A 14,893-nucleotide genomic window follows, 5' to 3' on the forward strand; every position below is an offset into this window, starting at 1 on the left:
TACCAGTTCATGTTCTCCCTTAGATGACGATTCGAGGACCTATTGGCAGAGTGTAAAGCCCGTGAAAAAAATCAAAGTGAAGCAAGGCAGGTGCCCAGTAGCTGAATACACTCAGGAGTTCCAAGCCATCACAAGCAAGTTGAATTGGCCCAAGGACATCCTGCTTAGCCATTTTAAGGACAGCCTGAGTTACGACCTCTAAGATGCCTGTCTTCCCCAGGGAGACCCACACCAGCTGCATGACTGATACGTCCTGGCAGAAGAAGTGAAATTGACCTGCTCAAGAGACATCGCAGAGGGAAGCCGTGGAGCCAATCACCATCCAAACCATCACGCGAACCAATGAAGCCACAACCCACTGCCAAGAAAATCACCAGTTGCTTCAAATGTGGGAAGGAGGGACATCATGCTGCAGAATGCCACTCAAAGAATCCCCAGGAGAAGACAGACTGAGCACCAGCCGGAAAATCGGGGAAGTCTCCAGCCAAGCCGCGAGAGCCAGCTATGAAAGGCACCGAAGCTGCCCAATGCAGGAAGGGAACTCTGACCTACACTGCAGGAGCTTCCAACTCATCAGACGAGAACTCCAAGGACGAGCCCCTGGTAAGTGGACCCATTGTGACCCTCACCCGGACAGTGACTATACTAGCCTCCTCCATGCTCAAAGCTGTTAAAGTTAGGGCCCTAATAGACTCGGGCTGCATGCGTTGCCTCACTATTTTTTTAAAAAATTTTTAATCCCTTTTATATCCTGCCCTTCTCCGAAGACTCAGGGCGGCTTACAATTTAAGCACAAACCAATGTGCTTAGCAATAGCCTTCATTCTTATGTATATGCCTGCTTATTAGGGCTTTCGCCCCCCCCAAGCGGCATTATTACATTATTAGTACAACGGTGGTGGGGCATCTGGGCATTCTGGTGAGGAGGCTGAAGAAACCGATCTCATTTGGTCAATTAGATGGGTCCATAGCAGGGGGGATGCCGGCCACCCTAGCCACATTACCAATCCACCTCACCCTAGGGGACCACGAGGAGACCATAACATTCATGGTAACACCAGGCATGGAGTGCTCAATAATATTGGGGATGGCATGGCTAGCAAAATGGAATCCCCGAGTAGACTGGAGGACAGCTGAACTCAGATTCCCAAAGAGAGATTGATTGAACCTGCTGTCCCAGAGAATTCAAAAGGGCCCTGAACCAGAAAAAGCGGCAGTGGGAGAAGAGAAACATTTACCTGAGAAATACAGGGACCTTGCTGAGGTTTTTAGCTTGGAGAGGTCGGATGAGCTACCGCCTCACCGATCCACAGACTGTGCAAGTGAAATTAAGCCAGGAGCAAAGCTCCCAAAACCCAGACTGTATTCCATGAGCTCTGACGAACTACAAGAAATGCAGAAATTCATAGACAAAAATATGAAGTGCGGTTTCATCAAACCAGCTTCCTATAAGAAAGTAAAGGCCCCAGTCCTATTCAGGGAGAAGAACAGCACCCTGCGGTTGTGTGTGGACTACCGTGCTTTGAACACAATAAGTGAAAGTAATCTGTACCCTCTTCCCCTCATGAAAGACATGTTGTCCCACCTATCAAAGGGGAAAATTTTCACCAAACTGGACTTAAGGGAAGCTTACTACTGCATTAGAATCAAAGAAGGGGACTAATTAAAAACCGCCTTCAACTGCCCTATGGGATGCTACCAATTTAAAGTCCTGCCATTCGTACTGCAGAGAGCTTCCGCGGTTTTCATGCAATTGATCAACGATGTACTGAGGGAGCACCTATACAAAGAGGTCTTAAGTCTATTTGGATGACATCCTTATTTTTACAGAAACTAAGGATGAACATATAAACTTGGTTAGAGCCGTTCTGAAAAAACTGCAAGCCACCCACCTCTATACAAAGCTATTGAAATGAGAATTCCACAAGGAAAGGAATTATTTAGGCTACTGCATATCACCCGAGGGCTTCAAGATGGACCCCCAAAAAGTTTGGGCGGTATTAGAATGGGCGCCACCCCGTACGAGAAAACAATTACAAAGCTTCCTGGGGTTCGCCAACTTCTACCGTCAATTCATCCCTTCCATCACCCAGATAGCCTTGCCCATTACGAACCTGTTAAAAATGATGGGGGGAGGCTCGATCAAACCTAGCCAGCCATTAATTTGGACAATGGAATGCCAAGCCACATTCAAAAGATAAAGAGGCTTTTTTTGGCTGAACTGGTCTTAAAACACCCTGATCCAGACAAGCCATTCATGATTCAAGCAGATGCCAGCAACGTGGCAGTAGGGGCTGTGTTACTGCAAGAAAGTGACAAGGGGACATTATAGCCCTGCGCATACACATCCAGAAAACTTTCAGACATGGAACAACATTGGGTGGTGTGGGAAAAGGAGGCATATGCTGTGAGGTGGGTGCTCCTCACCTGGTGGGATTTTTTTGGAAGGGAATAAAATCAGACCATAAAAACCTGGAAGCCCTCAAAACCCCCAGGAAGCTCATCCCCACACAGGCCCGGTGGTCACAACATTTCCACTTTTTCAATTTCATGATCAAACACTTGATGGGGGGAAAGAACTTCCTGGCGGATGCTTTATCCCACATACCCCACTATAACAGCACTCAACCCACCATTTTCAAACCGCTCATGCCTGAGACGCAAATGGCACTGCAAGTAACCACCAGGGCACAAGCAAAGTTAAAGCAGATGCTAGCCAACCAAGCAGGGATTGAATTCAGGAAAGCTTTAGAGACTGATGAATGGTTCCAGCACCACAAGAACCTATGCACAATCATGGATGGATTACCCTGGGTGGGAGAGAAACTGTATATTCCAAAAACCCAAAGGATTAATTTTATGCAACTCTGCCATGACACCAAACCAGCAGGTCACTTTGGGTTTGTGAAAATGCTGCATTTAATCAAAAGGCAATTCTGGTGGCCATCCATGAAAAAGATGTTGAAAGCTATGTGGCCAGTTGCCCAACCTGCATAGCTGCCAAAAGACCACAAGGGAAATCACCTGGACTACTGCAACCAGTGGCAAGCCCCTTGGCACCATGGAGAGAAGTCTCCATGGATTTCATAGTGGAACTACCAGAAAGCAACAGAAACACTGTCATCTGGGTGGTCACAGACTTATTCTCTAAACAAGTTCACTTCATCCCTTGCCCAAAGATCCCTACCACTAAAGCCTTAGCAAAGCTGTTCGTTCAACACATTTACAGACTGCATGGGGCCCTGCAACACATAATATCAGATAGGGGGTATAATTCACATCTGACTTTTGGAAGGAGTTTTTGTCCCTTTTGGGGACCACCCAGGGGCTGTCATCTAGTCATCATCCTCAGACAAATGGGGCGACGGAATGTTTGAACTCAGTACTTGAACAATATTTAAGATGCTTTATAAATTTCTAACAGACAAACTGGACAGATCTGCTCCCTTTCTCAGAGGTGGCATACAACAACGCTGTCCACTCCAGCACAGGCTACATGCCATTTCAAGTAGCCACTGGCCAGAGCTTCAATCCCATGCCAGAATTAACTCCCACCAAACCAGGCATCCCCTCATTGAAGGAATGGATTGCACAATTAGGGAATATCTGGCCAGTGGTTAGAAAAGCATTAGATGAGGCCAGAAAAGCTTATAAGACACAAACAGATAAAAAAGAGTCAAACCAAAACCATTTGCTGTGGGGGAAATGGTGTACTTTTCCACAAAATACCTAAAATCTTTACAAGGATCAAAAAAGCTAGGACTAAAACATGTGCGCCCATTCCCAATCAAAAGGATCATAAATCCAGTAACAGTAGAATTAGAATTACCAAAAACTCTCAGACAAATTCACCCAATCTTCCACTGCAGCCTATTAAAGCAAGAGCAGCAGTCACCCTTACAACCAAGCATTCCTCCACCACCTCCTCCCATCATGGTCGAGGGAGAACAACATTTTGAAATAAAAGAAATCTTAGATTCCACAAAATACTACAGTGCAACCCAATACTTAGTAGCATGGAAGTACCTCCCTTCCTCCCAAAATGAGTGGGTTCACAAACGGCACATTAGAGCTCCCAAACTTTTAAAAAAGTTTCACACTGTCTACTCAAACAAACTCAACTAACCTCTGTTTTGTCTCTTAACAGGTGGATCTCTCCTATTTTTAAGGGGGGCAGGATGTCAGAACCCATATATTTCTTGCTTGCCTATATCTCCTATATTTCCTACAGGTCTTATTTTTCCCTGACCCAGATTCCATTCTCTTCTCTCCCTGAGTTCTGCCATACTCCTGGAGGGGAGGGGGGAATGCTTGTGGGTTTATTGCCTTGACTTCCGCTATCACTACAATGTAACACTTGCTTTCCTGTGATATTTCTTTCTGAACTTTCTTCTCCCTAAACTGTCAGCTAGAAAGGGGGGAAGAAGAAAGGAATGTAACCTCCAGCAACTGGCTTATCTCTATGCTCTCAGGAGAAGGTGAGAAGAGCTGCCTAAACATCGCTGTTAGAACCAGAGCTGGCCTGATGTTATCTCCCCTTTCCCACGATGGACTTAACAGCTGGGGATTGGCCAAGATGAACCGACCGGACGAACTTTGGGGTGGGATTTTGCTTGGGACACTTTAACCTATTGATTCATGTGGGAAAAGTTCAGATCCTGTCTATTATGCCTGCTATCAGCTTCTCCTAATAAAAGTTCCTTCTGGAAGAGTTCGCTTCCATGAGTTCTGCTTTCTTGGGATGAGGTTTTGAAATGGGCCCTGAGACCTAGTCTTTTAGATACACTAAAAATTAAAGTGGTTTTTTTTCAACTACAAAGGTAAACCTTGTAGGGTAGGCAATGCGGGTTTTATGATGTGTGTGAGTTCCGGCACCTTTTTTTTTTTACAAAAAAGTACTGGGTTGAAGTCTCAAACAGGGTTTTAATTTCAGATATAAAGGGTTGACAAGGAGATTTCTACAGGCAAAGCATGTATTTTATGACATGAAAGACGCTGTGATTGGGAAAGGAGGAATCTTTACTGAAGTTCTCTCAGGTCTGAAGTGTTGTGCTTTGAGGTTTTATTGCTGCTGAACTCTGCCTACCTCCTTCTGAGCCCACTGCTAGGAGTTGGACCTGCGATGAAAGAGGGAAGCTTTCTTGATTGATGTTTTCAGTAACTAGGAGGTTTTTTTAATTAACGTTTGATTAATTTATGTTTTTTTATTAATGTTTCTACTTCTTGGAGGAGCAAAGAAAACTATGTACTACATGATTAGAAAACTGGTTTAAACCTGTCAAGGACACACCTGGCTTGGACGTTATAATGTGAGAAAAATATCTCCTGAATATGAAGATGAGAGTATGATATTCAAGATCATACTAAGAATACAATGGGATGCTATGGAATGCTACATATTACATACTAGACTTACTGAGCATGTGTGTTCCATCAGAGATGTGTCAATTAATGTTAACAAATGAAAGAACAATTCCAAACCTAATATGTGTATAAAGGTGATTTACTACCTTTCCAAGCTGCTCCTCTCCTCTCTTGGTAAGGTGCCTCTCCTTACTTGTATACATAAATTAAAAGATTTTAATCTATCTTTCCAATTCGGGTTATGTTTGGGCAAGGATAACACCAGGCTAACAGATCTACTGACATTTACTGCTAACACTGAATGAGGTGGGAGGTGAAGGGCAGGAAGAATATGGGTACAGAACAGCTTTCTATGTTCCCTTTCAATTGCATTATTGCCAAACATTAACATAAATGAAATTTAAAACTACCATGCTTAACTGCTTTTACATTTAAAACCCTTCCAAATATTGCACTGAGTCAAGCTGTTGTGTTGCAAATAGCAAATGTTTAATGATAAATTATTCAGTACTTCTAGGACTTTTTCTCTCCATGTTCCAAAATCCACTTCTGCTATAAGAAAAAGAGATTCCTCTATAGAGGTACACACTATGTATGCAGCCTAGAAGAAGTTGTTAACCTTAATTGCTTGATGACAAAACAAGCTCACTTTGACTTGATCATTGTTTTTATTTAAATGCTATGGAATCAATGATCTTGACCTATTCACTGATGTACCATAATTTTACTAAAACAATGGAATGTATTCTCTAAATTTATTAAACACAACATAGTACATGCATGTCTATCGTTATATGGATAAACTAGACATTGGTTCTCTTAGAAGGAAGTTTCTTAGCAATGATGGCTCATTCTCAATCGGTCTTCTCATGTGTACACAGTTCCTGTTACTGCCAGAAATTAGCTCTGACATTTGCAGAGTGCCTTGAATTGAGTTTTGTGGATTAGGAGAGGAGGAATCCTAGCCTGGATGCATATTTATTTGTTTGTTTAACTTTTGAGCAGGATATAAATACAGGAAAAGATTTAAAAATTAAAACCACTATGGAAAGCAGCACAATAAAATAAAATATTAAGCAGCAATAAGATAGCAATTGTTATGGGATTAAAATTTCAATAAAACCAAGCAATATTATACTGGGAAAAATAGTGAAATAATATTTTAAATATAAATATAAAAATATAAAATATAAGGTGAAACAAGGTGCCCCAACTGAAAAGACCCTTCCTCTTCTGGCCATCCTTCTTAACTCATTTGGCCAGAGAAAGACTTCAGAAAGCAACTGTCAGCCCTTTAAGGTAGAAACACTTGAACACCCAAATTAAGAATACTAAAATATTCTGCTACTATTACAATAACAGAATCTTGAGAGGAAAGAAGAAAGAAGTTTCTGCCTGTATCCTGAAGAGAATAAAAGACCATGAAGTCTGAGACACCTTCTCAAATTCCATTCCTCCTTTAGACTCAGATTTCTCTATCTGACCCTTGCATTATCTCCAGTTCTTTATCCTCGTTCTTCAAGGTTATTCTCATGGGCCATTTCAACAATCCAAGAATTAATAAGCATGAACAGATACCGTTTTTGATAGCCTGCACCAGGTTCCCTATGGCTTCAAAGCCTTGGACTACCACTTTAAATTTGGCCTTGAAATGGCAAAGCATTAGCATAAGATGATCTCATTAACTGTTTGCTGGCACTATTTGAACCAAATTTCTCAATCATTTCCTAGATTATTCATCTATAAAGACATTGTAACAGTGGAAACATCACTTTGGATGAGCATGAATGACTATTGCATGAATAATTGCACATCCAACCTACAAAAGCCTGCAGGATGCTATTTTAGTTTTTCTAACTAATCCAGGGCTTTTTTCAAATGAATATTCCATAAGGTTTACAACCTTACCCAGATCTCAAACATATCTTCAGGTTGCAACTTGCGCAGTGTGCTTCTGAAAGGGAAACAAATGGTTTACAGTTCCATTCAATTCTATTTCAATTCATAAGAATATGTGTAGGGAAAGTAGATTAGGAAAGCATGACTGACAGATCAGAAACCAATTCCATTAAACATTACGGTTATTCTTCAACAAATACAGAAGGGCTGGAGAGTATTCAGAGAAGATGGTATTAACCTGAATAACAGCACTCTGTGTGGCTGATTCTATCAGGCTCAAAGTATTATATTGCTTTTTCTCTTCTTGTTTTCTCTGCTACCCATGTAGATAGAACAGATTCTTTTCCTGAGAGGAGAGTTGAATAGCAAAATCTTTATATGAACTGGACTTTCAAATAAACATTGAAATGAATAAGGTAGGGAATGTAGACAAAGCCTTGTGGATTACAGTGATGTGAGGGGGAAGGCTTTTTGTACTAGTTAATAGATCTTCACTCTTTTGTACTTTTCACAGATACATAGGAACCTTGAAAGCATCCAGCTATTGGATCTTCTTTTTTTTGTAATATATTTTATTGTTTTTTTTAAAAAAAACATAAATCACTTAATAATTGGTGAACATTGTGTTGTCTGGGTTACATTTGTAAAACAGTCACTAACAATTGATTTCTATAATCCATAATCCACATAATAGTTTTAGTTGATTTCCTCTTTTCCCAAAATATCCTCTTTTGCAAACATTGAGTTAATACAATTCTTATTGTTTTGATAGACAACAATTAAATATATATTTTTTCTAAAAATAGTAATCACATCAATATAATTTTTCTTTACTATCCAATCATTCTGGTTGCCTTATCATAGATCCTGTTACAGTCCTTATTTTAATTTGTTTCTCCCACCAAATTCTAGATATTCTTACTGGTTAAGATTTTCTCAAAAAATAATTACATTTAAGAATTTAACTCTATTTTTCTATATGAAACATTTCACACTTTTATATTTCTTAAGAAATAGATAAAACAGTAGAAAAAAAGAAAGAAAAGCAAGGGAAAGAAGCATAAAAAATAACATACTACTTAAAATATATATCCCTCCTAAGCTAATATGTATTTATTTCCTAAATTCTTTTTAACCATAATTATAAATATGTTTAATCTTTAAACATTTCATTTAATACATTTAGTCATCTAGTCCTTTAATTTTTATTCAAAACATTTTTATCCATTATAATTTTCTTAAATTCAATCACATTTAAATATCTAAAACATTTCCTTTATTTAAGTCATTTCAACTTTTTTATATTACTAATATCAAGAAAGAGAACAAAAAAGGGGAAAAGGCACACTATATTATATTTAGAGAATTCATCTCTCTTAGAGTGACATATATATTCCAAAACTTTTCTATTTTTTTAACCATATTCAAACAAATGTTTCTTTTTTAAGTATTCTCGCTGGTAAGTCCCATCATCTATTTTCTTAGTTTCCACTTTAGTTTTTTTCTTTTGCCCAGTGTCTTTCTTAATCAATGTATTTTGCTGAATCAAAAAGTTTTTCCGTATGTTCGTAAATATTGCTGTAGATATAAAATATAAATCAGGAGAAGTGTCTTTGTACAGGACTTCTGCCTTTCCATGTTTGTTGAAAATCTTTTTCTTTTTCGTTCTCTCTGCTTCTCTTATCATTTCCTTTCTCTCCAATGTTCCTGACATCTCTACAGTCCATTTTATCCAATCTGTTTTCTTGTCCTCAGATTTATTTTGCAAGTTGTTTTTTCCAGTTCTTGTGAATTTTTTTCCACTAGGATTAAATCATGTTTCCTTGTTTTGTTAAGTTCCATCTTAAAGTCTCTATTCTCAATTCTATATCCATTTATCTGTTTTATCTGCTCCTTCTCTGTTGTTGTTTTCTGGGAATTTTTTTGTTGTAGAGTTAACTTGGAAATTGATTGATTTATATTTTCAAAGTTATTTTGGATTTCTTTGTGGTTTAAAGTCATTGTTCTTTGAATTAGTTGCAGTATACTATATATCTCTTCCTGTGAAGTATTTATGTTTTCTTGATATGTTCTTTCTACATGTCTCTGATCCATGATGGCCAAGAATTTGAGTTTTCCTCTTCCTTTCTTCTCTCTGTAAATAGCTTTATAGTCCCAATCTAGATAGATATTTGTAATCCAAATAGTTCAAAAAAGATTTTTTTTCCTGAAATTTATAATTCTCTCTTTGTCTACAGCCCAGATTATTGTCTTTTTTTGTCACAGCTGTTCTTTGTTGTTAAAGCTTTGAAGGTCACAGACACATATTAGCTTTTCTCAGATTTTGCCAAGTCTTATGTTAAAGTCATGGGTGTCATAGTCCTCATCTGCCACTAGTTGTCAGCAACTATTTGTTTTTCAATTTCCAAAATGAACAATTATTTTTAAAATTAGAATCTTAACCATTAAAACAATTTTAGATTCATCCAGATTTAAGTTTTAAGTTTCAGGTTTTATATTTATTTCACTTCCGTATAGTTTGATCCTCCATAAAAAGATTAATTCGCCGCTTTCTTTAGTATAAGGGTGGGGTGGAAATCCCCCTCCTTCCCTTTCAGAGGTATTTTGCTTCTTGGGGATATTTTCCAAGAAATTAAATGTAAAAGAGAAAAGAGAAGATCGAAATCCTCACCCAGTTTCAAGCACGCTGTTCACAGTTATGCTGGTTAGTGCTTTTGGACTTTGGTTGCAAGTAGCTTGGGCTGATCGATGCAATATGGCCAGCCTTTCTCCTTTCAGGTTAGAAGGCTTTCCCCAAGTCAAATGGAATGGCTGCCACTGTTCCAGAATCACTGGAGCACCCTTCTTTCTTCATCACCTCTCCAGGGTGACTTAGACCCATTTAGGCTCCCCTGGCAAGGCGAAATTAGCTGCCGAGGTGAGGAGAATCTGCAAGCCCACAACCGGTCGCTATCTCACAAAACTAGAAGTCTCCACTGCATCCTCTTTTTCAGTTACCAAATGTATGGTAATTTGTAATTTTCTCCAGGTTTTAGGAAGAACATGACAGAAATCCTTACAAAACACTAACCATTAACCAGCTCTAGATATAATAACTCTACCAATCTCAGGAGGGAAAAAATATAAATTCACCATTTTTCTAGGATAGGCACTTGAATTCAACACACATGGTTTTGTGGAGACCTTGGTGTGCACATGTGTTATCTCTTCTGCGGGAGCTGCATTGGTTGCTGATTTGCTTCTGAGTGCAATTCAAGGTGCTGGTTATCACCTTTAAAGCCCTTCATGGCTTAGGACCAGGTTATCTGAGGGACCATGTCTTGCCAGTCACATCCATCTGATCCTCTAGACTAGAGTGAGAAGGCAAGGAATGTTGTAGGTCCCATCCCCTAAGGAGGTATGTCTGGTGGGACCCAGAAGAAGAGCCTTCTTCATGGTGTCTCCCTCCCTTTGGTATATCATTCCTTCAAAATGTAGACTAGCCCCCACTTTTACACTCTTTTGTAAGGCCCTCTTCAGGGTATTCACCTGATTCTGCCAGTGGGCCCGGGGAACCCAGAGTGGGATGGAGTCCATCAAATGGCTTATTTGACTGTGTGTTATCACCAGGCAGGAGTATTTTTTTATACTGTGTTTTATTGCTTGTAATCCACCTAGAGTTTCAGTGAGTGAGTAGGCAGCTATATAAATTAGATAGATGATAGATAGATAGATAGATAGATAGATAGATAGATAGATAGATAGATAGATAGACAGATAGACAGATAGATATATATTGATAGAAATGTAAGTGAAATGTTCATGCCATTCTTTGTACCTTTTGTGCTCATTCACAAACTCAACCAATTCTTCTTCAGTATATGGCTTGTCAGGAACACGGATGGGATCATCCATAAATGGTTCACAGAAATCCACCTCATTTAGCTTTAGGCCCAATTTCTTGGCCACCTATAAGAAATGGGAAATGTTACATTGGTAAATTATAGCAATTTATTTTGGTGAAACATATGGTACATATAGATATTGTAAACTTAACAATAGTAATTTCTATTTCTGAAAACTACACTTTAAATGTTTAGGACACATCATAGAACATAGAATAGCAGAGTTGGAAGGGACTTTGGAGGTCTTCTAGTCCAGCCCCCTGCTCAAAAAGGAGACCCTATATTATTTCAGGCAAAGGGCTGTCCAGTCTCTTCTTAAAAACTTCCAGTGATGGAGCACCCACAACTTCAGAAGGCAAGTTGTTCCACTGTTTAATTATTCTCACTATCAGGAAATTTCTTTTTAGTTCTAGGTTGGTTCTCTCCTTAGATAAGATAAGATAAGATAATTTTTATTGTCATTTTTTACTGTGGGCACAATGGCGCACATCAAAAATGAAATTTAGTTGCCCGCTCTCAAAGTGAGACACACACCTAAAACATACTACATACAACATATGTATAGACCCACACCCCTACATATACATAACAATAAAATATTAAATAGTGTCCAACTTGAATATATAATGGAAGGAGGAAGCCTGAGAGTTCACAAGGTTAATGCTGTATGGAATGAAACTATGGTTGAATGTGGATGTTCTGCTATGGATACCATGAAGCCTCCTCCCAGAAGGTAACAAGGAAAACAGGTTGTGAAGAGGATGAGTTAGTTTCCATCCATTATTTCTTGCCTTGACAATATTGACAATATTATTATGAATGTTTTTCAAATGTTAAAAATATTCCATCTGATTTCTAAGTTTAAACTCCATGTCATCAGCAATACTATTTTGAAAGCTAGAAAGCAAAAATATTGTTTGCACTAGCATATAATGTTCAGCATATAATTTTTATCTTTAAAACAGACAAGATTTTTTATATATTTTGTTATGAACATTTATATTTTTTGGCACTAGAAATAGTATTTCTAAAGTCATGATGCTAGAATAGCAGTCTAGCTGCATAAAATAAGCTCAGTGGTAAACATACAGAATATGCCTTTCTTCGATTTTCTCCACAACAAAAACACTATGAGGTTTGGGTTGGGCTGAAAGAGAATGACTGGTCCAAGGTCACCCAGCTAGTTTTCATTCCTAAGGTGGAACTAGAACTCACAGTCCCTTGGTATTTAGACCAGCACCACTGTACAGTCATATTTATCAGCCAACAACAGTAATGTAATTGTAAAAATAATCTCTACATCCTGGAGAGTCCACTAAAAGCGGTGCAATATTTCTACTGTATAAAACAGCCTATATAATAATACAGGACTTAAGGATTCTTCTGTATTTGACTTGCAGGGGCACGACCAATTGTTATAAAGCAGGGATCCCCAACCCCCAGTCTGTGGACCAGTAGCAGGCCGCAGCATGCCAGCAACTGGTCTGCACAAACAAGCAAAGCCCCATCCGCGAGATGCAGGCAGCTCACAAAACTACACACCCTCCACAGAAAATCCTCTCTCCATGGAACTGGGCCCTGGTGCCCAAAAGGTTGGGAACCCCTGTTATAAAGGACATTTTGGAATTTTCCTTCACTAAAATGAAAATCATGAATCAAGAATGTGAGCATTGTAGAAAGTAAGAATGTTGTTGAAATAGGCTCTCTGAAATAAAAAAACCGTTAAAATATAAGCTCATAATTTAATGGCCTTCATTTTCTCTACATTCATATTCAGAATATGGTATATAAATGTTATGAACTTATGCTTTTAGAACAGAAAGTAAATATTATAAATAGGTCTAAAAAAAGACCTGGAGAGGTGATCCCACAGCTGGATTATAGTAGTTGAAATATACTAACTGTGCAAAAGGAACAGAAGATACAGAAAAGGAGAGATTGCATTATAAATTAAAAATAAGTTTTCCTGCTGAAACATCCCAACAAATTAACTTAACAATGCTACACAAAATAAAGAAATAAATGAAAAGAGTATCATTGTTGGTATCTCGTACTGCTGCTGAACCAAAATATCTTCCAAAATAAAATGAAGGTGATCCAATTTTGTCTAGTGGTTAAGGCACCAGGCTAGAAACCAAGGAGATTATGAATTCTAGTCCCATCTTAAGGTATGAAAGCCAGCAGATGACTTTGGTCCAGTCACTCTCAGCTCAACCCACCAGACAAAGTTGTACTAGGGAAAATAGCAGGGAGAAAGTGCATTGAGTTTGTTTGCTGCTTTTAGTTATTCATAAAATAATAAAGGTGGGATAAAAATAAAATCATACTCATGGGGGACATTAATTGACTTAATATTGATTAGAAGACATACTCTTGCAAGCATGATCTTTCTGACCTGTCATGCTGATAATTTTATCCTGTAGATAATGGAGAGGGTGGCACAAGAGAACCAGCTGGTCTTAACTTAGTAGGAAATAGCGGTGCTGTTTTTGTAAAAAAAAAAAAAAAAGGTGCCGGAACTCACACACATCATACAACTCTACAAGGTTCCATCCAAAAAATGTGCCAGAACTCCATTCTGGGCATTCTATGAGAAAAAAAGTCCTGGGAAATAAGCAGATTTGGGGAAGTGATCGTATATAGCTGAAGTTATAGTCAAACACAACCCTTGGAGTTAAGCTCCCCTTGCCTCAGTTTTAATGAACTCAGCAATAAGAAGTATTTCATAGAAGAGAGCTTCAGAGAGAAAAAGAAATGGGTGAGAAAGAGATACTAAAAAAAAGCTATAAATAATTCCAATGAGGGAAAGAAGCATATAGCAGACAAAGTCAGTATTACTGCACAAAAACCTTAGTGAAGATTTGAGAACAGAAAAGGATACATATAAAACATGCCAAGAGGTCCAATAGAACCAGAATGGTCATATTCTTTCTCTTCACCATAATTCAATTTCTGGCATAGTCCATCTACCAGAACAACCCAAACAATACCTAATTCTAGCTCTAAGGCCGACTGAAATGGTTCCAGATAATCAGAATCATACAATGCACCTGAAGCTTTCCCAATCACCAGATCAGCATGGGAATCTTTGTGTCCTTACCCCTTTGTCAAATGTGGCAAAGAACCTAATATAAGGCTGGAAGTGTTCAGCTGCCTCTTCAAATGCTTTGTAATCTGAGAAAGAGGAAAAAGGAAAAAGAATCACATTTTATTTGTTTAAATTAAGAGCAATACAATATTCGGTATCACTGTAGCCCATATACTAGCCATCACCCATTGTGAAAATATTGTCAAAAATGTTATGTATAGGTAAATGGTTTACTATAAGCAATACAAGCCTCGGAAAAAACTTAGATGAATACTTAATGGAATTTTTGGGAGAATTTTTCATAAATCAGGATTATAGTGGCTCGAGTTAGCATACTGAATTTATTTATTTGTTTGTATCTCACCTTTATTATTTTTACAAATAACCCAAGGCAAATAATTCAACACACCTTCCTCTTCTTATTTTCCCTACAACAACCCTATGAGAAGGCTTTCATGGCTAAGGTGGACTAGAACTCATGGTCTTCTGGTTTCAAGACTGGTGCCTTAACCACTAGACCTAACTATCTCAAACACATACTTTATGTGGTGAAAACACATTCTAAGTTTAAATAAAAGGTAGGAAAAATAAATTACATTAATGTCATTATATGTTCTCTACTATAAGTTTCTATGACTAATCTATTAGTTCAAGGATTT

General features: G+C 38.4%; 1 protein-coding gene across 2 annotated transcripts in view; it reads right to left on the bottom strand.

Moving 5' to 3' along the window:
* Positions 1-14,893, bottom strand: part of LOC310636420 (calsequestrin-2-like) — a 75,495-nt gene that overhangs the window by 21,596 nt on the left and 39,006 nt on the right. For both annotated transcript variants that reach the window (XM_083356234.1, XM_083356235.1), the window contains 3 exons: positions 14,247-14,320; positions 11,080-11,210; positions 7,272-7,317 (listed from right to left, as the gene is read on the bottom strand). In XM_083356234.1, coding sequence (XP_083212360.1) covers positions 7,272-7,317; positions 11,080-11,210; positions 14,247-14,320 — 251 coding nt within the window. The remainder of the gene's footprint in view (positions 1-7,271; positions 7,318-11,079; positions 11,211-14,246; positions 14,321-14,893) is intronic.

The sequence above is a fragment of the Vipera ursinii genome (genome assembly GCF_947247035.1).
Source record: "Vipera ursinii genome assembly, chromosome: 2".
Taxonomy (NCBI): domain Eukaryota; kingdom Metazoa; phylum Chordata; class Lepidosauria; order Squamata; family Viperidae; genus Vipera; species Vipera ursinii.